We start from the raw sequence: 27,771 nt of genomic DNA, 5'->3' as shown, positions 1-27,771 counted from the left end.
GATTTAATGTGGGCTGGTTCAATAACAGTGAAGATTTCTCATTGAAGAGAAGTGTTTACTTCTACTGTCAGGCAAAATGACATTGAAAGGCTCTACAGAGGGATCTGGATAGGCTGAATCAGTGGGCTGAGACCAACTGTATGAGCTTCAACAAGACCAAGTCCTGAGTTTCAGGAAGGGAGGTCACGGTGAGGTGAAGTCGGCCTCTTCTGGGTCACAGTGACAGGACAAGAAGGAATGCCGTCAAGTTGCACCAAGGGAGGTGTAGGCTGGGTATTAGGGAAGAAGGAATTCCTCTCACAAAGAGCACTAGGCGCCTGCACCGAAGAATCGCGTCCGCCCACCGCCAGGGGGCCCCATTCAGCAGCTCCGCCGGCCGCGCTCTGTGGTGAGGCGGCTGGAGCGGCCGCCGCGTGTTGATGACGTCCCGCAGCCGAGCTCACGCCGTCCGTTTGTGGGGTCTGCCATGAAGGAGACGCCGCTGTCCAACTGCGAGCGGCGCTTCCTGCTGCGCGCCATCCAGGAGAGGAAGGTGCGGTGCCGGACCGGCCTCCCCGTACCCTGCCCCGTACCCTGCCCCGGGCCCTTGTCGCCTCAGCTGCGGGGCGGCGCGGCCCGGCGTGGTGCGCTGACCGCCCCGTGTGTGTGTGTGTGTGTGTGTCTGTCCCCGCAGCGGCTGGACGGGCGGCAGTGCTACGACTACCGCAATGTGCGCATCTCCTTCGGGCCCGAGCGCGGCTGCTGCGTGGTGGAGCTGGGCAAGACCAGGTAGGAGCGGCCGGGGGTCTCCGGGCTGGGACACACACAGCTCTATGCGCATTCACCGCCCTCAGGGTGAAGGAAAGGAAACTTGAGCTGAACAACGAGAAATGTGTTAGAAAACATCCACATGGGTCTTTGTTTTTTCTTTATATGTTTTGTTTCCATCGTTAGGTATTTTCTTGCTAAGCTTTCTGACCTAGCTGCTTATTTCCTTCTGCAGGGTCCTTGGGCAAGTCTCATGTGAACTCGTTCCCCCGAAGCCAAACCGGGCTACAGAAGGGATTCTGTTCTGTAACCTGGAGCTCTCACCCATGGCTGCACCTGGCTTTGAGCCTGGCAGGTACGTCGCTTTCTTAAGAAGTCCAGGCAAGGATAATGGTGCAAGTGGTAGAAGTGCCGCTCTGCTACACAGAGGCTCGAATCCCAGGGGTTGGACTTGATGATCTCTAAGGTCCCTTCCAACCCGCACGAGACTGATACTGTGATAATGTATGAACCACTGCTTGGACACGCACAAGTATGTACCATAATGATGTTGAATTTGGGTTGATTTTGTTTGAACAGGCAATCCGAGTTACTGGTCAAAGTGAACAGACTGATAGAACGATGCCTGAGGAATTCCAAGTGTATAGATACAGAATCCCTCTGCGTTGTTGCTGGTGAAAAGGTAGGAGAAAACTACCAGTCTCAAACCATTGCATAGAATCACTGAGCTTGGAGAAGACCTCCAAGATAATCCACTCCAACCATCCACATAGCACCAATATTTCCCCACTTAAGCCACGTCCCTTAGTTATACATCTAAATATTTCTCGAATTCAATCACATATAAACATGTTTAATGATTTTAAACATAAAAGTCACTTTTTCAGGTGCTCTGTCTTGTTTTGAATACTGGTCTTTTTTCATCCTAACTCTTAAATCAAATACTCGAGGAATGTAAGCTGCTCTTTTTTGTGATTCAAAAACTGGAAGTGTCTTGGAAAAGCAGGAGCTTCTGTGGAATTATGTTACACATTGCCAGTTATACATGTTTTCCCTCAGGTCTGGCAAATCCGTGTGGATCTGCACCTGTTAAATCACGATGGTAACATTATAGATGCTGCCAGCATAGCAGGAATCGTGGCCCTATGCCATTTTCGCAGACCAGATGTTTCTGTGCAAGGAAAAGAAATAACGGTGGTAAGTCATACCAGGTTTACCTCCATAAGTCGTAAATGGGAAGTATTATACAAGGAGAACCAAAAGAGATTTTTTATTAATATTTAGTTGACTAGACTTTTTTTCTTTGCTTTCTGTTTCTTTACATTGCTCTTGCACAATGTAAGTAACCAATAACCAATTCTTTTCTCAGTACTCTCCTGAGGAACGTGATCCTGTGCCCCTGAGCATCCACCACATGCCTATTTGTGTCAGTTTTGCCTTCTTCCAGCAGGGGTAAGAATTCTTCTTAAAGCTCTTGACAGAAACAGCTTATTGTCAGTTGTGCAAAATTATTGTTACAGCACTGTGAAAATACTCTTGTTGACAGACAGCTTTCTTAACACGTTCATACGTGTTCTCCACAGTGTGATAGTAGCCAGCAGCTTGCACAGATAGGAAGAAAACTGTTACAAGGGAGTCAAAGTCAACCTCAAACTTCTGTTGTCTTATGTTAAAAACTTGGTTCTAGGACGTATTTGTTGGTGGATCCAAATGAACGAGAGGAACGTGTGATGGATGGTCTCCTTGTAATTGCCATGAATAAACATCAGGAAATTTGTACCATCCAGTCTAGTGGAGGGATTATGCTATTAAAGGATCAGGTAAAAGTCAAGGAAAACATTTAAGGATCTGTTCTGTGGTTCTATTTTAAGTCATGTTTTCATGATTCTAAACTGTTACCGTGTATGTAACGTACAGGTTCTGAGATGCAGTAAAATAACAGCTGTGAAGGTTGCGGAAATAACAGAATTAATTCAGAAAGCTTTGGAGAACGACCAGAAAGTGAGGTGAGTTTTTGGGGAAGGAATGGAAAGTACTTTGAAGAACTGATTGAAAAGTTAATGCCAGTTTATAATGAAACAGCAGGTTGTTTCTGTTTGTAATCATTTCAAGTATTACAAGTATGGAAATGCTTGCTATATTCATATATGTGAAATATCCTGAAATAACGTCTGTTGTTGGATGACTAGGAAAGAAGGTGGGAAGTTCGGCTTTGCAGAATCGATATCAAATCAGAAGATCACTGCCTTCAAAATGGACAGTGCTGCTGTAGATACCAACAATGTGGAAGAACAAGCAGAAGAAATCATAACTAAAGCTGACCCTCCTTCAGAAGTGTATGTTTTCTATTCGTTATTCCAGGGGGGAGTTTTCCTCTTATCTGCACTGGCCCTTCTAGAAGCTAGTAAGACACTCAAGCTATCAGATGGCTCCGGGTGGCCCTATAGCCTTCAGAGGAAACAGCCTTACACTGATTTTAGTTCTAACTGCTTTTAGCTAACTGGATTCTTAACAGAAAGTGCAAAACAGGGCTGAAGTAACTAGTTGTCTCACCACGTGGAGAAAGATCACGCTTTCTTAACTTTCATTGAAGGCCTGGGGAGAAAAATTACAGCTGAAAATCAACTATTTTGCCTTAATACAGTGCGATTACTAACTCCAAGATTTTCTTTACTTCAGTTTTGCCAAACCAATATTGCACACTCCCGGCACAGCCCAAATTGGGGAAGGAATAGAGAATACCTGGGGAGAGCTGGAAGAATCGGAGAGGGAGGAAGCAGCAGAAGAGGAAGGTGAAAGCAGCGCTACTGCTTTTGAATGCCAGAGGGCAGAAACAGAGGATACAAGTATGATGAGTGAAGCCAAAGGTACTTCCCTTGATACCACATACGTTTATTTACATTGCTTTAAGTATAAATTATTAAAGAATAGAAATGTGCAAGATGTTCTGTCTTCCTTAGGACCATCGTAGTCACTTTCTTTTTGGACATTATACTTATTTGGCACTTTCATTTCACCTTTACATTTGTTTTCTTCAAAAGAAAGCTTGTTTTCTGTAGTATATTGAAGAGCTCCAGAATAAGCATTAGTAGTTATAAGCCTGTTTTTCCACTTCTGACTATCTCTTTAAAAGTGCTGCAGTTAGTGATCGCAGAAGGTGTTCATATAAATTGGATCAGTTTGTGAATTCATGTTTTTAATCATTTTTTCTTCCAGATGAACCTATTGTTCTGTCTGACAGTGAAGAGGAAGAAGTTGTCATTCTGGAACCACAGGAAGTACCAAAGAAAACAAGGTAAACACCATATGAGATTAAGAGGGGGAAAGAGTCGGTAAGGAATACTTGAGAACAGGATGGCCTATGCTTAGAACTTTGCCAATGCCAAGGAAGGTCTTGGTCGATTGAGATTATACAGCAGAGTGAGGAAGTTAAAATCTGCTAGTTTGCTCCTCCTTTAGGTGACCAGTCACCGTGGCTGATCTACAGCTGTCTGAGGTGATTATGGATCACAGAGTCCTAGAAAGGCTTGGATTAGAAGGTACTCTAAAAATCATCTTAGTTCCAACCCCCTGCCAGTGGTGGGGTTGCCCCTCACTAGATGAAGTTGTCTGGGGCCCCGTGCAATCTGGCCACCTCCAGTTCATCTTTCATTAAGGAGTGATGGGGTGAGAAGTTAGTGTGTGTTTGCTTTAAAAATACACTGCTCCAGCTCCATAGCAGCATGGCTGGAATGTAGCCCCACCATGCTGAGCACCTGTGGGACCTGGGCCTGCCTGAGCATGGTATAACCACAAGGGCACACAGCCTCCTGTGCTTGTCAGGTATTTGACTTGTCTTAATCACTCCAAAAGGAACCAGAGCTTAAAGGTAAACTTGAATGAACTGCTACATTATAGCTAATCTTAAGTTTTATCTCAAGTTAGTTTTACTGTTGTGTCCTTGCTTTAACCATGGTAACCCTCACTGTGTTTAGAATGCTTTCTAGAAACAACTTTGCACTGAGCACAGTTTTGAGATGGAACTCCTTAGTACAGTCATTTGATAAACAGTCTTGTTTACTCTCAGACCACAGACCAACTTGAAACAAGAAAACACAAGTAAGAAAGCATTTAACAAAAAGAGGAGAAAGAAGAGAGCTTCTCGTTAAAGGCATCCCCTTCAGTAAAGCCATAGAGTGTGATGTTGTTTTATTACTGAACTTATTTTTGTAGATAATTTTATTTCTTCGCACCCCAAATCCGGTTCTGCTTTTTTCTATATTTTATGTAACTGGACACAGCATAAAATAAAAAGAAGTTAATGTAAGTGAGAGTGTGGTAGCATCCATCTGCAGCACAGCCTACTCACCATTCCCATGTGAATGACTCATAGGTGATGAATAGTTCTGGTCGGAAGAAAAGAGGCCGCAGAACTTCCACACAGAGGCAACTCCTACCTCAGTAGTTGTTTGAAAAGTTTAATGAAACACTCCATGCACAGACATAAATTCTTCCTGAACTATATTAAGCTCCCAATTGAAAATCTGGCAGAACAGAGGATGTCTCAAAGCTGTCTGCTTTGTGTTGAGAACCAAGTAAATCAGAAATGCGCACATATTTACAAGAGTAACGTAGGACTAGTTTACATGTGACTTCAGCTTTATATGACAGGTAAACGGGAGAGAAGTAGCTGTCACAGATATTGCTTCCCAGCATCGCTTTTAGAAATGAATGGTGGAGGGAGAAAAAATGGTTCCCAATGAAAGCTTCAAGAAAAAGGAGAAGGGAACAAACCCAGAAAGCCCTGTCCCTCGGGAGCTAAACCAGTGCATTTTCTCAGTGTCTTGAAAGTTACCCAGTAGACGCCACAGGAAGGTGAAGAAGGCAAAAGCCTGTTTCTCACAATGAGCATCGTGATCTTCAAAGCATGCTGACCAATGCAGCTTTTTGACCTTCCAAGGTCACCAACTCACGTCACAACTGTGGCACACATATTCCTGTCTATATGTATTCCCTCTCCTGCAAGGGTCGAGCATTTCAAATACTAAGCACTAGACATGATATACTGCAGTCTTTCCCAACTGATTTTAGCTTTTCCAGTGGCAAGATAGATAGTGCAATTAAACTAATTGAAGACTACTGAAGAACATGGTATAGTTCTTCATTAAACACTAGAAGATGGGCAAGAGTTAAAGCACAACCTAAAAGGCTGACAGCCAAAAAGCAGCCTCTGTTGCATACTTTTGCCTCAACTGGATGACTCACTTGGCTAGGTTGGTTTAGTAACTGAGATGGCTCATGGAGGGCTTGAACCACAGAGCAGAGTGGGGCAGAACAGAGAGCTTTTATTAACTGAATCTAGATGGGTAATTGGGCTCAATGCGTATATGGCAGCTTGATTGAGGGCTGCTGATTTTTAATTAATTTTCTCCTTTTCTTTCTTAAATAGCCCACACCCACTGCTTCACACATACATAGAATTTATACTAGGTGTGCAGCTAATCAGTGTTGAATCAAATTGAAGTTTAAGGGGTACAGGTTTCTCACAGGGCATCACTTGCCAAAAAGAATCAAAAATAATGCTGGTTTGAGATGGTGTTACTACAAGGTAGTGATTTTAAGGTATTGGCAAGACTGCTAAGAACAGAACAGGTGTAAAGCTTGTTTATTTGCCAAACTGGAACGGCTCAGTTAAATCCAGCTCTTCCGTGCATTTGCTTCTTTACATACACAAAGAACAGTAGGTACAGGGAGTGTCACTCCATTTATCCAGGTTGAAGGTAGATGTCCTTTTCATCAAATGACACGCTAGATTGTAGGCACAACTAGATTGTTCATGTAACAGTTCTAGTAACTAAGAAAAAATAAGATCACTTGGTTTACCTTTTTGCTGCATGCCACAGAAGGGACCCTGCCCAGCTGAGAGGGATGTACAGAATTAGTACTACTCTGCACACAGCCTACGCACCCCAGAAGACATTGTGTCCTTTCTAGGGCATAGAGCATTAGTTCACTCTCCTGCAGCATAATCGTTTCACCACCCCTCAGGAGGTACGCAGGCTGTAGGTTCATTTACTACCTTGATGGGCTATTGGAAAAGCTAATTAGTGGGAACTTCACAGGCTTAAAATTAGTTTAACACTTGGGCTAGAAAATAACTACAGTAAGACTGCTTTCTAGATGTAGTTTACTAGTTTCAGCTGTGCAGTTCCTGCAGCAGAGCATTGAACCTTTAATGATGGTAATCCATTACAGAGAAATCAGGGCTTCCAGTAACCGGTGCCTCCCAGAAAGCCTCACAAAAGTGATTTCAGCAAGGTGTTCTCATAGCAATACAGCTTCTTCCAGTACTGTAACTGTTTGGCCATACTAAGTCTCAGCTTAGATTAGGGAGTATAAAAACACTACAGATACCACTGCGGAATTCAAGTCCCTCTTACTCGGAAGGAGAAAAAGTCCTGTGATAATAATGCACTGCTACTATTACTGTTATGTCTATAATTAGATAAGCAGTCTCAGACTTGACTTGGTCTTCATGGTTAATTCTGTGCTTCGAGAGAACATTCTTATAAAAACATAGCTACATATTTTAAGAAGATTGCATGTACAAAAGATTTACATTAAAACCACATAAAACTAACTTCAGAATTACGCTCATCAAAACCTGCATTAATATTCTGAGTAATCACACCTAGAACTTTTAACCACATTTAAAAACTGTACATCATTTTCTTGTAATATACATCTGCGTATTTAAAAGATAAGTCTCTTGATTATTACAAATCTAGTGTCTCTGGTGGGTCAATAAGCGATACTGCGTGGTACCTAGAGAAGGGAAAAAGAACACAAAGAGATGCAAGATGGAATGTTGCTGAAGTGCTCTCTGCTGTAAATAATAACATGGATACTGCAGTAAAGCACATTCCTTGCAAGGCTCAGCCAGCTGGATACGTTTTGGAGCATGTCAGCCACTGCACCAACCTGGACTTTTTGGAGCATTACATACATACACACTCCTCCCTAACAATGGGAGGAATTTCCAATTCAATTCCTCCAGTTTTTACTTGAAGGTTCAGGCAGTGGTTTGGGTAGCAACAACAGGCCTGCTGAACATGAAACACTGCTCAACAAAGCACTGTGCAAGGACCTGGAGGGTCTCTTCAGCCATTTTACATACACCGCATTGGTGTGACTTTAGACTCTTCCCCAGATAACCCACCCCAGCCCCAGTTAAAGCTCAGGCACAGCAGACTGGCTTGCCACACATGTCTGCAGATACTTACTTTGTGCTCTTGTACTTTTCCCTTATGGACTGTTGCGTGTGCTGTGCTGCTTTGAGGTAGGTCTTGTGAAGGTCCGTGAGGCAAGGCTTAATGTGTTCAAGGTCGTAGCCTGTCACCTTGCACAGAGATTCAGGCTGAGGAAAAAGGAGGAACACTGAAACACATTCATGTCATTCTGGGGGAGGTTTTCAAGCTTCCCTGTTGAAACAGTATTGTCCCAGGACACTGGCAGTCTGACTATCTCAAGCACGGAGCAGCTCAATAATCACTGCTCACAACTGAAGCGTTCCTGTAGATCTACAGGAATCTTGAGAACTACTGAATTCTTTGCAGGGCAGAAGTATTCCTTGCCTCCATTACTTAGGCTTTCTGCCTGCTCCCTCATCCCAATGGAGCTGTTTATAGCTTTGAGGATGAATAGAACACAATGCAGCCATAGATAACTCTGCCTTTCCAATAAAGGTACATCCCTATCTTTTCAAATACTGCAATCCTTCATTAATGGGTTACTGGTATGGAAGGGCTGCCAACTCCAGCAGCCCAAAACTCAACAGCGTAGGCCCCAGCACTCAAAACTTCCTTCCAATACACCAAGCATGCATCAAGGGATGTGAATGCTCAGGTCTTAGTGTTACATACCCAAGTTTGTCCAGTGATCGTATAGCTTGCTAGATGAAATGCTGCAGCAGCAATAACTGATGGCAAGTATTTCAAGTAAGGATCAGCATCAATTAGAGTCAGCTCTCCAAGATACTGCAAGGGAGACAAAGGGAAAGTGAACCATCTGCTTCCAAAAAGAAGTAGAAGAGCATTTAAGCAGCTTCGCTTGGACAGCAATTTAAGCTTCCAATCCTGCCATCAATCGGAAGTTTTTACCAGTTCCCACTTACACCTGGCCCATAGATTTGTTCCTTTGGATTAATGCTGATACTCTTCAAGACAAAGCTTACCCATATTAAAGCAGGCAATGACGCAGAAAACTTTAAAGCATGCTATACTACCACTTGTGATAACAGAGTCACAGATCAGCAACAGAACACAAGGAGCAAACCCCCGAATACCTCTCTTATAGAATCTATTGTTAGCTAGTGTCTAACACTGTTCTCACGCAAGCTTTTTCAGTGTATTTCTTCTTTAGAGGCATCTAAAATCAAGAAGGAAGAATTACTGGTCTCACCTTTGCACAATGCAACAAAGACTTCCATGTAGGAACTCTGGTACCTGTGATACAGAACCTTCAGCTGAGACACTGTTTGTGCTCTGCTGAGAAACTGGCCTCTGGATGTAGAGCTCAGCGCTTGTGGAGGGGAAAAATAAAAACCCTTCCTGCCCAAGTGAGAGGGCAGGTGCACGTGTCAATTTTAGACAGGAACACAGGGAATACCTAACAGGGAAACAAACCCCAAACTAAAATGCAGCAGTCTTGGCCTGCTTTGAGTAAGCATTCATGTGGAGCCAGGCCAAGTACCAGACTGTAACAGTAATGGAATGTCTCAAAGAGCAGCAATGACACTATTGCTTCCAGCAGTACAGATCTGCTTCTGGAGGAGCCAGAGGCACATCATGAGCACTTCTCAGATGTGTCCCAGAGAGATCACACACTTGAACATATTAGGAGGTGGAAAAGTCCACTCTAAAAAGCCCTTTACCACTGGTCTGTACAAATACAGCTGTAAGGTGGAATGATACAAAGATGGTAACATTCAAAAGGTTATTTATGAGGAAAAACTCACTGATATGGATGCCTTCACTGGGAAATGCTGAGGCAATCTCCACCAAGGAGCAATCTCCACCAAGGAGCAATCTCCAAGAGATGCTGCCCTAGTGATGGTCAGCCCTTAAATGAGGTCTAGAGAAGGTGGAGTCAAGCTCCATCCCTTCCTGGAGCACAGCTAAATTACTCTCACCTGTGCTCCCACAGCTGCCCCAACACTTGCCTCAGCTGATTAACCAGAGGTTCAGGCTGTGATTACCAATTTCCCATACAACAGCTCTTGTAAAATGCATTAACAACAGAACTCTACAGTTCCACAGACTGAGCTAGTAATCCTTACCATTGATAAGCTCTCAACTTTAGCGTTCGTCTGCTGGTGCAGGAAATACTGAGTGAGGAACTGGTTGATCGTTGGAGCTGCCAAATCAAATGACAAAACCTTCAAAATTAAGTGCTCCATCCTCAGAACTTGCTTCTTGTTGTAGGTGTCATCCGTGATGTAGACAAACTCTGCTACTTCAGGGGGGTAGATTTCCTCAAACTTCCTGCCATGAGAAACAGAAGCAAACAGTTAGGGACTAGAGAACCAGGCCACCAGCAACACTTCATTAAAACCAGTGTGCTGAACTGTGTGCTGACTTCCAAAGTAGCTGGATACAGTGACTGAGCAAGCTTGCTGCACTCAGGTTGATAGGTCTCAAATCACCTGAATTTGAAGTTAAAGAGTTTCAACAGCCTGTTATTTTGGGACTAAGTAATTTAGAACTTAAGAGTTACTGAAATTCCAGAAGAAAACTAAATAGCTTTTTCATACTCTTTCTTACTATTGCCTTAATTCCCTTGTGAAGCCTTTCACTCCTACATCTGGAAATCCTCCCATTAGGCCAATCTACAAAGACAACCTGGAATCTCACTTGCAAGGCTTCACATGGGCTGCCAAGCTTTTGTATATTTCAACCTATTACAAAGCCCTTACTAAACAATATGATTACAGGCTATCATATGAAAGCTACAAGACTTCCATCACTATGAAACCAGTAGGTGTTATTTTCCATCAAGAACTTTTACTTACGATGCGAGCAGCATAGCCGCAGTACCCACAAGCTGGAGCTTTCCTCTCAAAACAGACATTGAAGAAAGAAACCTGTCAATGTAATTTACAGCTAAGTGCAGAGTTTCATTCTGGAGCTTGTACTCTTCTCCAACTTCCACCAGCCAGTCCACCAGAATAGCTCGCATGTTGTTGGTGATGTCAGGCTGCTTCTTCATGTAGCCTATTTTAGGCTTGCATTTTACCTGTGGGTTCAGATGACAGACAAGACTGAGTTTGGATTGGGTGCCTGCAGGGAAGCAGTCACTCATACTCCCATTTACCATACCCAGACTGTTTTTAACAGGTCACAATAAGCAATGGTCAATCTGGACTCAGAAAGTTACATCTGCATCATGTGCTTTGTGGCTTGTGCTCAGTGCAGAGCGCAGCCAACCTCCCAGCAGGAAGCAGGGGGACTTACTCCTAGCTTTACTTCAGTCACTGTGGCAGTAACTTATCCTCAGATACACTCAGCCCAAATATGCGAGCAAGAGAACGGGTGGCATCTCACCTCCATTTCCCTAAGGTACTTGTGGATATCGCTGACATAGTCTGGCACATTGTTAACGTTTGGTCGCTCTTCTGCTTCTGAAGTTATGGAGATATCCATGATACTCGGGGAGTCTAGGAGAAAGGCCTCGTTAGAAGGGGCCCGGCAGAACCCCGTGCAGCAGGCGCGATGCTGTTGGCCGGCGGGAGGCCACGCAGGGGGGCCAAGCAGGCCCTGGGGAAGCCGAACCATGGCTCAAGGAGGAAGCGCCCCGCTGTCCCCACTAAGGAAGGGCCGGGAAGCCCTTTCCCGGCTGCCCAACACACTCCCCCCTTCCCTCCAGCCGAGCCCCGCGCTCCAGCCCCGTTCCTCAGCCTCAGGCCGCGTCCCGCCGCCGGCACCACATCGCGCGGGCCGGGCGCTCGCCCCGGGCGCGGAGGGGGCAGTGCCGCCGCTTACCGAGGCTGAGCTCCATGGCGTTGCCCAGGGGCGCCAGGGGCCGCCGCTCCCCCAAGGTCCCGAGGGCGGCCCGCAGCCCCGGCGCGTCCGCCGCCTCCTCATCCCGCTCCTTCTTCCTCTGAGGCCGCCGCGGCTCCTCGTCGGGCTCGTCCACGTAGACGCTGAAGGGCTGATGCCGCCCCGCCGCCGCGCCTCGGCCCTCTCCGTTCCGCGCCGCCTGCGGGAGCGCTCGGTCAGCGCCGTGACAGCCGCCCTGACAGCTGCACAACGCCCCAACATGGCGCCCGCCCGCCGCCCCCCGCCAAAGCCCCGCCGCTCACCTGCGCACCGAGCCCGAGCCCCGGCCGCGCCGGGCCGCCCCGCAGCAGCCCCAGCGCCACGCGGGTACCGGCGGCGGGCGGCGGGGCTTTGGCGGGCGGGGGGACGTTCTCCTGGTTCTCCTGCTCCGCCAGCATGGTGCCCGCCGGGGGGGGGGAGAAGCGGCCGAGGGGGAAAGGGCCGGGGGCGGCCGCGGAGCGCGGATGTGCGGGTGTGTGCGGGTGTGAGCCGGCGTCCCGCCGCCGCGCAGTCTCGCGGCCCGGAGCCGCTGCCGCCGTTCGAGCAGCCCGCGACTATTGAATCGCCCAATCAGCGGCCAGGCGTCACGCGGGCACCAGCCGCGCGGGGGGCGGGACCGGAGCGCCGCAACGCGCATGCGCAGCGCACACCGCGCGCCGCTTGGCCCCGCCCCGCCCGGTGACCGCGCAGGCGCAGCGCACCACACCACAGCTGGGATTAGAACTTTAATTAGCTTTAATTACAAACTCGCAGCTTCAGGTACAGGATCCTAAACGTACTTTACAAACATCGCTCTTACATTCCTACCCTCTGCATCGTCTCTAACTGTACTGAAAGTACAGGAAAAAGGCCGGTGGATACAGCTGTCTGTGTATATTCAGTGGAGGTGTGAAGATTGCTGTGTGCAGCACTCTATATATATGGAGTGTCCATTCTAATATATATATATATATGAACTCCAGTGCCTACTGCCCTCCCCTGGCAATAGGCAGCACACTCTGCACACACACACTGCACACACTGCCCGTCCTGTCCCGCTCAGGACGCGGCCTCAAAGAAGGCGAGCAGCCGGTCCTGCTCGCAGCCATCCAGCAGCTCCAGCAGCAGAGGAACTTTGCTCTTCACGTTGGTGCCTCGAAATTTAAACTTATCGATGAAGAGATCAGTGATCATACCTGCAAAAGTCAAATGTCTGTTGTCAGTACGACCAGCAACCAGCTTAATTTCCACGTGGTTATTTCTGCCTCACACGTGCCTGTCTCTGAATGGAGGAAGGAGCTGACCTCACAGAGCAGGCCCTGTATGTGAGGACAGGGAGCCCCTGAGCTGAAAGCTGAACAGGGAGCTCTACAGAAGGTTACAGACTTTCCTTCACTCAATTAGTTCCTCTCCTAAGATCCTCCCCTTCCACCCCATGTGCATTTGTCTATTATTTTGTAACACCTCAATGCTGGGAACTCCATCAGTCAGGTATACATACATTCTTAAGCTCCACCCCAACTCACAGCCCTCAGTCTTGCCAAAAAAGACAAGCTTAACGTACAGATGTAAAAAGCTACTGAGGTGTATCAGCCTATCAAATCATCTCAGCTCTACTAGTGCTGACCTCATAACTACTTCAGCAGCATCCAGGTTGCGCTCTCTGAGCGTTAATTTGCAGTTAGGACAAGAAGTTTAATTGATCAACAAACCGTAAAGTCTCTCGAGATGTGCAGGTTGTTTCTTGTATTCCTCCAGCAGCTGATCTGCCTCTTCCAAAATACTGCGGTATTCTGGCACCAAGAAGTCCGCGTTTCCTTCTTGAACTTGTAATTCCTCAAAGATATTTTACAACATAAAAATCAAAGGCGGTTAAGTAGCTTAAGAGCATAAAAGTAGAAAGAAATTAAGCTTGGGTTCAACAGGAGGAAGCACTTCAGAGGGGAGATAAACCCCTTCTAAACGAGCAAGGGTTATTTTCCAAGAGCTTCATCTTTTAGGTCTTCTAACAAAACACTGGATGTTACTCATCACTTCATACACTAGGTTTACAAAATCCTGTGTATTGCGGCTCCTAGCTCTGAGTACTGCTGAACGGGATCACTCCACAGCTCAGCCCTTACCAAATGAAGCCTAATGAAGGCTCAAAGCCTTCACCACACTTCACAACACCAATCCTGGCTGTTGGAGAAATCCAAGAACTTAGACAAGGTGCCAAAGTGACATCTCTCAGAGATTAAGCATTGAAGAGAATATTAGGCAGTGATTAATTATGGATAGAGAAGCTTCAGAAACGATGACATGCTGGGATGACAGTCCAAAGCAAGGAAATCTGGGACTCTCGCATCTCTAGAGCTAAAAAACTTTCACAGGTCAGTGCAGAGAGATGAAGATGGAAGTGGAAAATAACAGTAGCAAAAAGAAAATTAGATGACAAAGCTGGCTGCCTTATACTGTTTGACTCAGGCATCCTCAACATCCATCAGTAACCCCACGTTATTCAGTAATGATATAGCACCAATAGGCTGTCTGCTAGGTAACTGAAGTATATGTCCTGGGAACAGAAACACGACATGCTTCTGACTTGAGCCACAACAGTTTGATACCTGACAATACAATCCCTATCAAAATCCTTCCATGGGAGCTCACATACTTACTCTCAAAGCATCTATTAAATGAACCTTCTTGGCCAACAGCTGCTGATACTCTAATTTGGGGTGGATGAGCTTTAACGTATGCCTCACAGATTCTTCATTTATATCTAGTAGCAGAAAACAAAACAAAACACCCACACCCCAACAAACGAATGAGAAATTCACACTCAATTTATGAGAATAAAAATGATGCAAAGGACAAGAAAATAGATTGAGTTTTACCAAATGATATGTTGAGATTAATCTTCCTTTTAGTGGCCTCTTTGGAAAGCACATCTTTCAGGATGGATATTGTCGAAATATTGTCAGACTTGAAACATCCCTCACCTATTCTGTAAAGGGAGAAAAACTTTACGTCGAACAAACAAGAATGAAAAAGAGAACAATCAAAAGGCAGCCACACGGTGCTCTAGTAGTTGTATTTTACCTGTAAGTACTTTCAAGTTGGGTACCCAGGAAGGTGTTTTGAAAATAAAAGGTGACAGTCTCTCCAGGCGGAGTCCTTTCGGGGACTTCAGGTAAGCAAAACACAACCCAAGAGTGAATTTCAGCAAAACTGAATTGTCCTTTGAGCATCAGTGTATTCATTGGCCTATGACAGGATGAAAGTTCAAAAGTCACTATTGGCTCCAAAGGATGAGCATTGATAGTGCATTAGTAATCCATATGAGAAAAAAATGTTTAGTTCCAAGTTGGTGGTTTTTTATAATCAGCTCTGTCCATGAAGTCAGTTATCTTGCTAAGTAGCCGTGCAGCACAGATTACACAGAATCACACAGAATTGTAGGGGTTGGAAGGGACCTCTAGAGATCAAGTCCAACCCCCCTGCCAAAGCAGGCTCCCTACACCACGTCACACAGGTAGGCGTCCAGGCGGGTCTTGAATATCTCCAGAGAAGGAGACTCCACCACCTCCCTGGGCAGCCTGTTCCAGTGGTCCATCACCCTCACTGTAAAGAAGTTCTTCCGCACATTCATGCGGAACTTCCTATGCTGAAGTTTCATCCCATTACCCCTAGTCCCGTCCCCACGCACTGCTGATTAATGCTAGTTTTCTAAACCAAAACCTATGTGTACATTCCACCTTTACATCATAGCAGGCATGTCAGAACTGGATAAGAAACTGAAGGTGTTTGACATGCACCATTTCAAGTTGTTAAACCTGAAAAGTAGCTAAAAAACACAGGAAATACAGCTAAGCTTCAACAGTTTCCCATCCTGTAAACCACAGACATTTATTTCAAGAATGAGGCATAGAATGTATTTGCATTTGGCCTTCAATTCCTTCAACTTGTCAGTTTTGTTTTAATGCATGCAACATAAGATGTTAATTAAGGACAGAGTAATCAAGTAGAAAATACATAAATAAGTAGATTTCAAATTCAGAGATAAGGAAGAAAAGTCTTGGCTCAATTTCAGAGTCAAATTAGTTGTGGGAAAGAATCACAATATAGGTGTAAAGGGGAGACTGTGGCTGAAACTGAAAAGACTGCGGTTACTGTCACAGCACAGTTTCCTTTCTACCACACCCTCAACTCTATTAATTGGATTGCTCTATAGCACAAGTCAGTAAAGTGAAAAATACACAGACCTTGAAAACACATAAAGAAAAGCTAGGGATGTGGGAACCAGTTAAATCTGTAATTTATGTCAAACCTACAAAGCCTATAAACTCATACGGGCTCAAAAATGTAGGTTAGGAATGACATGCTTAAGCCTATAGAGTACAATTTTTGACTGGATTGCATCAGTTTTTCAAATAAAAAATCAGAGAATCACAGAATGGCCCAGGTTGGAAGGGACCTCAAGGATCATGAATCTCCAACCCCCCTGCCACAGGCAGAGCCACCAATCTCTCCATTTAATACTAGACCAGGCTGCCCAGGGACCCATCCAGTCTGGCCTTACACCTCCAGAGATGGAGCATCCACAACCTCTCTGAGGAGCCTGTTCCAGCACCTCACCACTCTCGCTGTGAAGAGCTTCCCCTTGACATCCAACCTCAATATTCCCTCCCTCAACTTAAAACCGCTTCCCCTTGTCCTGCTATTATCTACCGTTTCAAAGAGTCAACTCCCCTCCTGTTTAAAGGCTCCCTTTAGGTACTGAAAGGCTGCAATAAGGTCACCCCGCAACCCAGCTCCCTCAGCTGTTGTAGTTGTTGCAAATACCTGTCATGGTCAATAGAATGAGTTCTCTGATGAAGTGAAAGGGGTTTAATTTGGTACTGATAAACTTGGCAGGTTTTTGGTTGAATTCTTGGAGTTACATATGCTTGAAGTGTTCCATATCGTCCTTCAATTGATCGAATCTGAAGAAGGAAACAGAGAAGCCACAAAAAAAGAACAAGAGAGAACTGAATGATTTACTGAGATTTGGAGAAGTAGTTATTATTCAAAATATAAGAAAGAAATCTGTAGATTTTCTGCAGTACTACAGAAGAGTAATAATATTTACTTGGTAATCCCTAAATAAAAAGCACAAAGATGGAGTCAGATGAAGTGACCTGCTCAAGAGTTAAAATGCACACCAACAGAATTGCTTAAGGGACCCAGGAAATAAGAGTCTTAACCTTGCCCACTAGTTCCATAATTGACCTCATCAAAAAAGGAATAGAAATTCCCCCACATTTGATGCATTTTATACAGGCTTAAATTTCTAACCACAATCTTTTCCTTTAAAACGTGCAGTCAACAAATATCAAGGTAGGAGGCTGCAGTGTGAGGTGACTGCATGAAAAGAAAGCCCAGAGTCCAATTTATCCTGAGGATTAACTTCAATAATCTTGATTTCTCTTATCATTTTCCCCAGCTATAGTTACAAAAATGTTTGAATGTGTTGGATTGTTAACAAGAAACCACACAACTGAGAATAGCCACATCAAACACTTCTCAGGACAAAAAGTGTCAGTGCTCTCCTTCCCACACTTCTCCACTTTCAATTCCACAGAATCAAGTACACTCACTACTGACCATTTCTCAACTGCTTTCATTTTAGGGGTACTCAATGAAGGATCCCAAGCTCTCCTCTGATGTAACACAATTTTAGAAGGCTTTAGAAACCCTGGACCAATCAGAAAAAAATATTAGCCCCAGATTAGACACTGCTTAGGAAACAAGCAGCACTAGAATAATGGAATCATAGAATTGCTCAGGTTGGAAAGGCCTTAAAGATCATCAAGTCCAACCGCAACCTAACCATACTACCCTGCCTCTAACAGCCTTCCACTAAATCATGTCCCTGAGCAGGGACAAACACAAACTGGATGAACCATTTACTCAGCTTAATTGTTCAGCCCAGGTCAGGCAAGATTCCTTCACACTGCAGCAAACATCCACATCACAATTTCTTATGGAAAATAATTTACAGCACTTTACCTTAAGTTCAAGTCTTGTAGTATTTGCTTGGCATCGGTAAGTGGCAAGAAGACAGTTGCCATTTGGCTGCGAAGAGCAGAAAAAGAGGAAAAATAATACAAAACAGGTCTTTTTTAACTGAAGACGTGCACTGTAAAGCTGTATATATATATATATATATATCCCCTTGTATTTACTTATTTATATATATATATATATATACACACACACATACATATACACACACTTATATGTATTTACGTATATATGTATTTACTTATATATATATAGTTAAATTACTGGTCATGAATGGCAAGAAACTTAGAATATAAATTTAATTGATATATGCTGAAGATTTCAGAAATGATGTGGTAATTTAGTTTTTCAAGTTAACATTCTCTGAGCACTGTTAACAAGACATTATAAAACATTTTCACAATGTTAACGTAGTTTTAAGTCTCCCATCCTACCTGCCCTTCCCAAAGAAGCACCATAAGTAATTCTACAAGCATTAAAGTTTATCAACAGTACATTAAAAAGTGCTAATATATGACTCTCCAGACAACAGAATTTTCATGGCCTGTTTTTCTTGAGATACACTAAGGAAAGGATATGATGTTCTTCACCTAAGTTACTTTGAAGTAAACAGAGAAAATACTGACAAATTCAAACTAGAGAACATCTCTGAGCATGCCTGTAATGTTCCTAATTTGTCAAGTAAAAAGCCCTGGAGCAGTCACTCTCAAAGTCCTTTCATGCACAGCTGGCTTTGCCCTATGCCATGACTTGTCACTGACACCTCATTCTGCAAACCCTAATGAAAATGAGCTCTCCCAGATTACCAAGTAGCTTAGTTCTATGTATTTTAAATTACAGATACATAAATCCAGATTCTATCTCACATATACTGTATCGAGAGCTTTTCACTGTGGGGTCTCCAGAAACATCATCATCTCTTTTGTTTCACTTACATCAGAATCGCAGTTGCTAAAACTAACAACAGCAGAATTTTTATCCACGTCCAGCAAGTCTACAGGGACATCGCTCTGCAGAACAGGAGGAAGGAAAAACGTAGAGCTTAAGTTCCTGGATAGCTTCTAATGCATTCATCACTGACACCAATTATTTCAATACGGGAGAAGCAATGATTGCTTCATCATTTATATTCAAGTGATAAAATCTTAGTAGATATGCATCTTACCCCTGAACATTTAAGCCCGGATTAACATTACGATCTTTCTCTTATTCTCATACAGTGTCCCGAATTCCTGTGCAGGTGGCTTACAACAACTTTAACATAAGATGTGCAACTTTTAGACATACATAAAGTATGACTGAAAGTATGACTGAAGCATTCCTCTATTTAAACAAGGGGATTACAATGTTCATTCACAAAACCAAGAATCAAGTTAGAGATTGATTATGATTCCTTTACTTAAATTTATGCTTGTGACACAGACTACTTCCTATATAGATGTGTTTTCTATGCAATTAAATCTAATATTGTTATGAAAACAAAATTAAAGGGCTCCTAAACGATTAATTACTTGATTTGGTGCTGCTTCTAACTTCACAGCAGTGCAAGGAAACACTGATAAAAATTAAGCATGCTTCCTAAAAACAAAAAGTTTATAAACAGTTTTATCGTCTTCTCCAACAACAGAAGGAGGCCAGGCATTACTGTGTATTTCTTTACAGAAAAAGCCATTAGTTCTGTACTCAACATTAAATTCAAGCCTAGACCAACCAACTTCATTATTCCTCACTTCACTGAAGAAACTGCAGACACTACAGAGCTGCAGATTGCTTGTAATTTATCTCACCTGTACCAGGATTATATCTATAGCTGCTTGCACCTCCAAGATGAGACTATAGCTAGCATCATCTTTGTTTAATGTAAACTTATCATTCACACTGAATGCAGGTACTGATGAAACAGCAGAACTGGACTGAGCAGACTGCTGGTACTTTTCACGTTCACCAAGTACTTTCATCTGTAAGTGTTCCACTTCATTCCTAGAAAAGACAAACCAGGTGTAATGTCACCATAGAGTTAACAATAACAGCTACCATAGACAATAAGTCAGTTGGGCTTCAAGGCAATCTTTCTTCACTTCTGTTCAGGATTTTCCAACAAGAGGTGACTTAATTCCCCTTCCATACCCAACACATTGAAGATAAAATACAAACTGCATCACATGAAAATGTAGATTCTACTGTACTTCGACAAAGGAAATATCCAGGAGATACAGGAGGGGGCAGTGATTTCCTTCAAGAGCACCATGTATTTTTAGAGACATGCTGGTGACCACTTTTCTGTCATTATTCAGAAGCTACAGGTAGCACAGGAGAAGGGAATCTTATCTTGATGAAACCAAGGAAGAAGGAAACAAAACACAGCCACTCAAAGGCAATATAGAAAAGGATTATGGGATGAGAACGCTGTTCTCATATGTATGTTCTTCTATGTACACTCATGATACAGAAAATCTAATGACATAGGAAGGAAAGAGGGCATTTCAGTTTGTAATGCTTCAATTCTTCCACTTCAATTTCTGTGTAGTGAAATTACCTTAAGGATGAAATCTTGCTCTGCATTTCTTGACTTAGCTTTACTTCTTCACCTGATCCACCTTCTCTATATGCAAGTTCTGTAGTCAGTCCTGTCAGCCAGCCTAAACCAACATATGAAGTTCATATTCCTCATATGCTATAAATAAAATCTTCCCTCAGTGTTTGTATGTGTGTAACAATGTTTGTTTCAGATACTGGATAAAGAGACTTAAGACTTAATCTTGGAGGACTAAGCTAGACAACGAGCATGGAATTTTATCAGCAGGTGATCGTTCTTGATTTACAAATTGGAAAATGTTACTTTTTCATGAAGCACTTTGTGCAATAAACACCCTTGCATCATTTTTGTTCTAAGTTTCATTTTTCCACTTCTGTTTCTGACAACAGTTGTTCAAATCCCTCGAATAATTTGTGATTGCTAACCAGTACTACAGTTGAAAATAAACCAGAAGATATGCAATGTGTATACAGCACAGTACAAACTGCACTGTGCATTTTGAGACAGAATGCTGCTGGCTGAATTTAATCTACATGTATTTTCAACTCCTTTTCTTAATTCCATTTACTTATAAAAGCAATAATCAATTGATTCTATCCTGAAGAGTAAATACTATATTCAAATAAATATTTTCAACAAAGCACCCTGATTCCAATTATGGTAAAACTTTGAAGCTGTGAGCTGTGCTATCAATGCAGTCTGCTTCAGTTCTATCACATCTCCCTATCTAGACCTTACTGAGTACATAACACAAAGCTTACCTGAATACGTGCATGCTAAAACTTCATCATAACCATCTTTTCCTACACAGCCACCTTGGATTGATGAAATGCTCTCTGATAAAACCTTCAAATAAATACATTCAAGCAGAGGGAAATATTACTGCGCTTGTTTTAAATACCTGGTGGGTTTTTTTGTTTGTTTGTTTTTGGGGGGGAGTTTTACCTACATCACAAAATATCAACATGGATTCAAAATATCTAGATCCACAAGAGTGAGCTAGCTGATTACCACAGCTAAAGCAAGATGCTTTAAACAATGCATTCTGAATTAACTCTGCTTAATACAGACAGTAGAAAGTGGTTTAAAGGAAAACATTAAAGGAAAACACTTTTCCAGCAAGATTTACAGTCTGTCTGAAGGATGAAATTAACTCTATGGATCAAATCCACATCTTTACTGAGCAGAATTACTTGGCCTGTGAGTTGTTAAAGTCATAACAGCTACACTTAATATTTTACATGCAAAACAAACCGCACACAATGTGGAGGTAGGTTTTTTGTCTTGCTTTCTTTTTGCTGAGAAGCACAGTATTAGGTTTCACCCAGGAGAAGCCTAATAGCTCTCTGCACTATTTTTTGCTCTAATCAAGACCACTGCAATAACTGGTTCTTAAGTACATAGATACCACTTTGACGTTTGTGTTGTCAGCATTATAGAGCATAGAAAACTAAAAACAACAAATATATTTTAGCTCTAACCAATCTTGTGAATACTTGATATTTTGAAGTACAGAGTTTTTAAATTCATCTTTCCAGCAAGAAAGAAGACACTGGATGTGAGCTTACATAATCATACCGAAGGACAGGATCATCTGCACTCTCAAAGCTATAGACTTCCAGCACTCCATCATCTCGCCCAACAAGTAACTCTTTAACTCCATCTCTCAGAATGTCAAAACTATCAATGCATAAGATACCTAATGAAAAAGAAAAAAAACTGTCTGCTTCATCTTTGGTTGTTTACAACGCATTAATATGAAGGCCACATTAAATTACATAGAAAGAGATTCTTGCTGGGCTTTTTTTATTGATGCTATTTCTGGAAGAGTCCACTAGAGGGCTGAAGTCTCTTCTCTGTGACTAACGTCCACATTTTTTTCCCACGCTGTTTGTCTGATCAGCTCTACCAGCTGAAGAAGCGAGCACATTTTGTCTCCTATAGCCGACAGAAAGCCAAATGGACTGCTGTGAATTCCAGCTGATGGGGCAGACACAGGGTCCTGATTTGCACCAGACCCGTGTTAGGTTTGTGCTGCTACACAACATGCTAAGATGTATTGTAACAGCTAACCATGGCTAGAATGGACACAGAGTTACGGTGTGGAAGAAGGAAGCAAAAGAACCCATTCATATTTCATATTCGAAGTTTAGCCATACCAAGAAGATTTTTAACTGAAGAGTTAAGTAATAGATCTAATTACCTCGTGAAAGCTTAGAAAAAAAACCACATATATCACTATTCTTCTCCTTTACACAAAAATAAGTACTAACACGCTGCAGAAACAGCATACCAAGGCTATAACAGGGAAAAGTATTGTACTATGCCCAAACAAGTTACACCATATTATGGAGCCTTAAGGAGAGCATTATTCCATCTTTAGAAAAAAATCCTTGCCCTGCTTTTGTTGTTGTTGTTGTTATTTTTGTCTTGCAGTGAAGATGCCAGTCTTTAATCTGAGGGGACTTTCAGGTCACTGCATATCTGAAAAAATCTAGCACGTATATTTACATTTTAAAAGTCACCAACATGATAAAAATCCCAAGTGATCATGCACAACGAAACTGTTTTACAAATGGCACTTTAACATTGTACTGTAAGTATGAAAACATACTAAAGTACAGGAAACAAGATACTTGGCAAACAGACAAGAATTACTTGTAAGAATGGAAGATAATTAACACATTAATATCACATATTGACAATATTAAAATACATCTCCTAAATATCTATGAAACGTATTTCTTGATGATTATATTGTAACAAAGCCTCAGCTGTGCTTAAAAACTAAAGAGGGAGATGCTGAGACACAAACCTCCTCTCCTTTTTTCATTTTCAATTTCCCACTTAGGTACAGAAGCAGAACCAGTAATCTGGATAAGCCCCAGTTTACCATCAGAAGTTCCATACACAATTTCTTCTCCAGAATCACCTACAAAAAATTAAAAAATAAAAACAAATCAAAAGTTTAGAATCATAAAAACGCACCTATTGAAAAGGTTTGAAAATATTCATCCCATCAGGGGAAAAAGGAAATCCTACCATTAGTGTCACAGAATCACACACAGAATCACAGAATGACCCGGGTTGGAAGGGACCTCAAGGATCATGTAGTTCCAACCCCCCTGCCTGGCAGGGCCACCAAACATACACATTTACTAGATCAGGTTGTCCAGGGCCCCGTCCAACCTGGTCTTGAACACCTCCAAGGACGGGGCATCCACAGCCTCCCTGGGCAGCCTGTTCCAGGGCCTAACCACTCTCCTAGTGAAGAACTTCCCCCTAACATCCAACCTAAATCTTCCCTCTTTCAACTTAAAACCATTTCCCTGTGTCCTGCTATTGTCAGCCCTTTCAAAGAGTTTACTCCCCTCCTGGGAGTAAGTTCCCTTCAGGTATTGAAAGGCTGCAATGAGGTCACGTAATAGGACACACTTTAAAACAAATGCTTCCTCGCTCTGGAGTTCTGCTTACAAACTTTTCCTGAATTTAGGAAATATGGGCTATTTAATGTGCTTTACAGAAGAAACCATTTATATTATTTATTCAGAACACACATCTAATTGTGAGTGTTGTACTGCACCTAAAGCAAGTAAGAACTGTTTCTTGAATCTAGACCTGAACACTGACAAATAATCTAACAGAAACTAAATTAAGCACCAGATTAACACACTAAAGGGATTTGTATCAGGGTAGAAGAGATTAGCGAAAAGGAAGATCAAACTATTTTAAGATTGATCCTTTCACAGCCTTAGTTTATGTGAGCTCTACACAATTCTCATCAATCTATGGATGGAAGGAAGCAGTGATTCTACTTACAGAAATCCAGATGTAAGAGAAACCCAACCCAGTGCCTGAACGAGACACCCCCAACAGTCCAGCTCCCATTTACACAACAAGATCACCTTACAACTCACCACCACTGTAAGAGGCTTTCATGCAACGTAAATATTGTTTAGAACTAAAACAGTCAAGCACATATGTGTGCCCTGGTGGCGCAGTGGTAGAAGTGCCACGTTGCAACACCGGGGCCCGGGTTCGAATCCCCCCTGTGGCACAAGTGGTAGAAGTGCTGCTCTGCTACACAGAGGCTCAAATCCCAGGTGTTAGACTCAATGATCTCTAAGGTCCCTTTCAACCCGCACGAGACTATTATCTATTATACGTGTATGTATTGTATGTTTACAAATAACACCTCAATATGCAGACAAACAAAAATCCAAAGGAGTTTAAAAACGAAGCTAATAATCCCTACTCTGAAATCTCCACAGCAATCTTACCAGCATCCCAACCTAAACTCCCATGGTTCCTTCTCCCCAGCTTTCACCTGAAATCCTACCAGCCTTTCACTCTTACTTCATGCTGCAACTATGTCTCAGTAACAGATTTTCTGCATGAAAACAGAAATTTCATATTTGTGATTTCTGTTACTACCAACAGGCTTTTGATCTCCAGTTTTCCCACCTATAAACCTTTTCTATCAGAAAACCAGCAGCAAAAGCCCTTAATACTGCTAAAAGTATGTTTTTCCTCCAGTGTTCCAGATAGGAATAATTTAAGCAAGTATCTTCAAGTACTCCCCCTTCTCACCAAAGAGTTGTTCATCAGTTCAGTATATGGGACAACTAAATTCCATTCTCACCATAACACATACAGATGCTCTACAACTACATTCTATAAACAGAATGGGCAGTAAGATATGGTTTCACATAGTTTTTGACTACCTTTTCAAATCAGCTTCAAATCAAGAAGAAATGTAATTAACAAATATAAACGTTACAATCTCAAAAACAGCAGAAGTCCATTATTTGTTACCTCCATCTCCATTGTGTAGAGCAAGAACAGTAGGTGGTCCAGGAACCTCTACTTCATACAGTAGATCAGATCCCTGGGGACAAAGAGAACTACCTTGAATGAGTTCTTATTCAAAAGGAGAAATCAAGAATAAAGACAAAATTGTTTTTTTAATATGGACATGTTTCATTTACACAGATTTTCTTGCATAAAATCACCTTTAAGCCAAAACAGAGAAAACTTCATATAACTAAAACATGGCTATAAGAAAAGCACATCTTGAAATGTGTTACCACTTAAAATAACTATGACATAATAATCCGAGGACATGTGGCATTAAGAAACAATTCTGCTAAACCATTTGATATCACTCAGACTTGCTACAGCAATAATTTGTGAGTTTTCAAACTTACAACAACTCACGCATTTAATTCCTTTGTGTAAACACTTATAACAATTTCTTTACTTCTTCTATCCATGAATTCCAGAGACTATTTGTAGTATCAATCAATCAATCCTAATTTTACAAGTACCAGCACTGTAGACAGCAACACTTACAAATAAGGTTATGCTTATGCTTATTCGATAAGAATCAATCCAATGCTATGGCGTCAACACATAAAACAAGCAAATATTTTAACCTGTAAAACTCTGAGGACTCTATCCTGACACGCAAGTACTGGGGTAATGCAATTCACTTTATCTACAGGAAGGCAGAGAACGTCGTTGATTTTATCTCTTGACAGGTAGTAGTGCTTGTCTTTGCAGTCGCAGTAGTGGTTATAGATATAGCTTGCGCAAAGAAACAGATCTGCTCCTGAAATGTGCCTGAGAAAAAGAAAACACTGTAGCATGTTGCCAGAATATTTGCAGTCATGTCTTTGTTAGGTTAGTATATGAATGTGTTATTGCTTGCAGGTTCCACACATCACCTTTTACAAGACAAGCACCTTAAACCAAGAACATACAAAAAAACAAGAGAAGAATCTTATTCCTGACCTCCTACATGCAGGGCAGATGGAAAGAATATGCTGCTAAAAAGCCAATAACCCCAGCTACACTCACCTGCACACACACACACTGCTGGAAAGGCCCCCAAGCCCCTTCCAAGCCCCCCCACACTCTTCCAATTGCACCGTCACTTTCCAGATTCCTTCCTACATGCCAAGGCACAAGCTAAAGCCAGAGCAGCACCGAGTGCTGCCTACATGCACACAATAAGGTTAAAAAAACCCCATACAAGTATAGATTGAGAATAACTTCATGGAGACAAGAAGCGGCAGGCACTGTACACACATAGCTTTGATGTCCTCGGTGAGGTTAGTTTCAAAGGAGAGGAACTGCTTCCCTCTTTTGGTGAAACCTCGGACATCTGATCCTGTTGCCACAAAAACTTTCTCTTGAGGTGTATTAAGAGCTCCCCCCAGCTCCAGGCGGGCAATTTTGGGGCCGGGCAGCGTTTTGAACACTGTCTGTAAAGAAGAAACGCAATCGCAATCATATTCTGTGATTACAGTCAACTTTTCACGCAAAGGATGCTAAACTTGCTTTACAGCCACTGGCAAAACTAAGGATACTACCAAGTACGTGGGGACAAAAAGCAACGCTAACCGCATGCCTTCTGGATTTGTTAGGGAGAAAGCTTTACAAAGCCCGTTTTTACAGAATCACAGAATTATCAAGGTTGGAAAAGACCTAGATCATCTAGTCCAACCATTACCAATACTTCCCAGCTAAATCATATTCATCAGCACCACATCCAAACGTTTCTTGAACACTCCCATGGTCGGTGACTCCACCACCTCCCTGGGCAGTGCATTCCAATGCCTGACTACCCTTTCCGAGAAGTAATACTTCCTAATGTCCAGCCTGAATCTCCCCTGGCGCAGCTTAAAACCATTCCCTCTAGTTCTATCACTGATTACACGAGAGAAGAGGCCAACCCCCAGCTCACTACAACCTCCCCTCAGGAAGTTATAGAGCAATAAGGTCTCCCCTGAGCCTCCTCTTCTCCAGGCTGAACAATCCCAGCCCCCTCAGCCTCTCCTCATAAGGCCTGTGCTCCAGACCCCCTTTAAACAGCACGTTGACACTTACCACAGGTTCCCCCTTTTTTATGCCGAAACAGGTAATCACTCCGTCCTGATCACCCACCACCACCTTCAAAAGCAGAGCACAGCGTTACGTCAGCGCACACGAAGGGTTTTTACACACCCCTTCGCTCCGCTAACCGCAGTTCCGTACTTCGGTACGTCACGTTCCGCCAGAGGAGCCGGGCCGGCCCGTACCTTCTGTGTGGCCCTACGACCCGACGCGGGGAGCAGCCTCATGGTCTTCTGCGCCGTGACGCCCACCTGCAGAAGGAAGCGCGGCCCTCACTCACCTCGCCCGGCCCTTCGGCCCCGGGAGCGGCGCTGCCGGTTACCTGCATGTAGTCCACGCGGCTCAGGCTCAGCTCCATGGCTCCGCCGGGCCCGGCCCCGAGCTGCCGTTACCCGTCACCGCGGCAACCGTCGCCCGCGTACGGCAGCGCTCCCAGCCGCACAATCGTGGCCGGCGACTGGGCGGCGCTGCGCTTAGTGCCGTGAGCAACGG

The 27,771-nt window shown here is 43.2% G+C and overlaps 3 protein-coding genes across 3 annotated transcripts; 1 reads left to right on the top strand and 2 right to left on the bottom strand.

Moving 5' to 3' along the window:
- Nucleotides 1–396: 396 nt before the first annotated feature.
- EXOSC9 (exosome component 9) lies at nucleotides 397–5,053 on the top strand. The gene is made up of 12 exons (XM_015861913.1): nucleotides 397–532; nucleotides 674–768; nucleotides 983–1,102; nucleotides 1,327–1,429; nucleotides 1,807–1,944; nucleotides 2,117–2,199; nucleotides 2,435–2,567; nucleotides 2,665–2,753; nucleotides 2,937–3,083; nucleotides 3,427–3,614; nucleotides 3,964–4,042; nucleotides 4,814–5,053. Exons 1-12 carry the CDS (start codon nucleotides 467–469, stop codon nucleotides 4,893–4,895), a joined length of 1,323 nt encoding a protein of 440 aa, XP_015717399.1. The 5' UTR covers nucleotides 397–466; the 3' UTR covers nucleotides 4,896–5,053.
- Nucleotides 5,054–5,191: 138 nt separating this feature from the next.
- On the bottom strand, nucleotides 5,192–12,235 carry CCNA2 (cyclin A2). The gene is made up of 8 exons (XM_015861915.1): nucleotides 12,086–12,235; nucleotides 11,766–11,982; nucleotides 11,328–11,440; nucleotides 10,796–11,019; nucleotides 10,064–10,268; nucleotides 8,649–8,762; nucleotides 8,010–8,143; nucleotides 5,192–7,551 (listed from the first exon to the last, which is right to left on the bottom strand). The coding sequence occupies exons 1-8, from the start codon at nucleotides 12,218–12,220 to the stop codon at nucleotides 7,503–7,505; spliced, it is 1,191 nt and encodes a 396-aa protein (XP_015717401.1). The 5' UTR covers nucleotides 12,221–12,235; the 3' UTR covers nucleotides 5,192–7,502.
- Nucleotides 12,236–12,539: 304 nt separating this feature from the next.
- On the bottom strand, nucleotides 12,540–27,741 carry BBS7 (Bardet-Biedl syndrome 7). Its single transcript, XM_015861908.1, has 19 exons — nucleotides 27,602–27,741; nucleotides 27,465–27,530; nucleotides 27,274–27,336; nucleotides 26,473–26,648; nucleotides 25,818–26,004; nucleotides 25,198–25,270; nucleotides 23,198–23,314; nucleotides 21,951–22,081; nucleotides 21,144–21,228; nucleotides 20,383–20,485; nucleotides 19,634–19,826; nucleotides 18,782–18,856; nucleotides 17,832–17,897; nucleotides 16,626–16,765; nucleotides 14,883–15,047; nucleotides 14,678–14,787; nucleotides 14,459–14,562; nucleotides 13,514–13,637; nucleotides 12,540–12,997 (listed from the first exon to the last, which is right to left on the bottom strand). The coding sequence occupies exons 1-19, from the start codon at nucleotides 27,635–27,637 to the stop codon at nucleotides 12,861–12,863; spliced, it is 2,151 nt and encodes a 716-aa protein (XP_015717394.1). The 5' UTR covers nucleotides 27,638–27,741; the 3' UTR covers nucleotides 12,540–12,860.
- Between the last annotated feature and the right edge of the window lie 30 nt (nucleotides 27,742–27,771).

Source organism: Coturnix japonica, chromosome 4 (assembly GCF_001577835.2).
Source record: "Coturnix japonica isolate 7356 chromosome 4, Coturnix japonica 2.1, whole genome shotgun sequence".
In the NCBI taxonomy this organism is placed as follows: domain Eukaryota; kingdom Metazoa; phylum Chordata; class Aves; order Galliformes; family Phasianidae; genus Coturnix; species Coturnix japonica.
The sequence above is the reverse complement of the archived record's forward strand: the minus strand, read 5'-3'. Positions and strand labels throughout refer to the sequence as shown.

Excerpts from the sequence above, each read along its gene's own strand:
- EXOSC9 (XM_015861913.1), top strand. The coding sequence starts at position 467 with ATGAAGGAGACGCCGCTGTCCAACTGCGAGCGGCGCTTCCTGCTGCGC. Across the intron at positions 1,103-1,326 it reads CCTGGCTTTGAGCCTGGCAG|GCAATCCGAGTTACTGGTCA; the intron begins GTACGTCGCTTT and ends TTGTTTGAACAG. Across the intron at positions 1,945-2,116 it reads AAGGAAAAGAAATAACGGTG|TACTCTCCTGAGGAACGTGA; the intron begins GTAAGTCATACC and ends TTCTTTTCTCAG.
- CCNA2 (XM_015861915.1), bottom strand. The coding sequence starts at position 12,220 with ATGCTGGCGGAGCAGGAGAACCAGGAGAACGTCCCCCCGCCCGCCAAA. Across the intron at positions 11,983-12,085 it reads GGCTCGGGCTCGGTGCGCAG|GCGGCGCGGAACGGAGAGGG; the intron begins GTGAGCGGCGGG and ends GCGCTCCCGCAG. Across the intron at positions 7,552-8,009 it reads GAAAAGTACAAGAGCACAAA|GTACCACGCAGTATCGCTTA; the intron begins GTAAGTATCTGC and ends TCCCTTCTCTAG.
- BBS7 (XM_015861908.1), bottom strand. The coding sequence starts at position 27,637 with ATGGAGCTGAGCCTGAGCCGCGTGGACTACATGCAG. Across the intron at positions 22,082-23,197 it reads AAATGAAAAAAGGAGAGGAG|GTATCTTATGCATTGATAGT; the intron begins GTTTGTGTCTCA and ends CTTTTTCATTAG. Across the intron at positions 15,048-16,625 it reads CATTCTATTGACCATGACAG|GCCAATGAATACACTGATGC; the intron begins GTATTTGCAACA and ends ATCCTGTCATAG.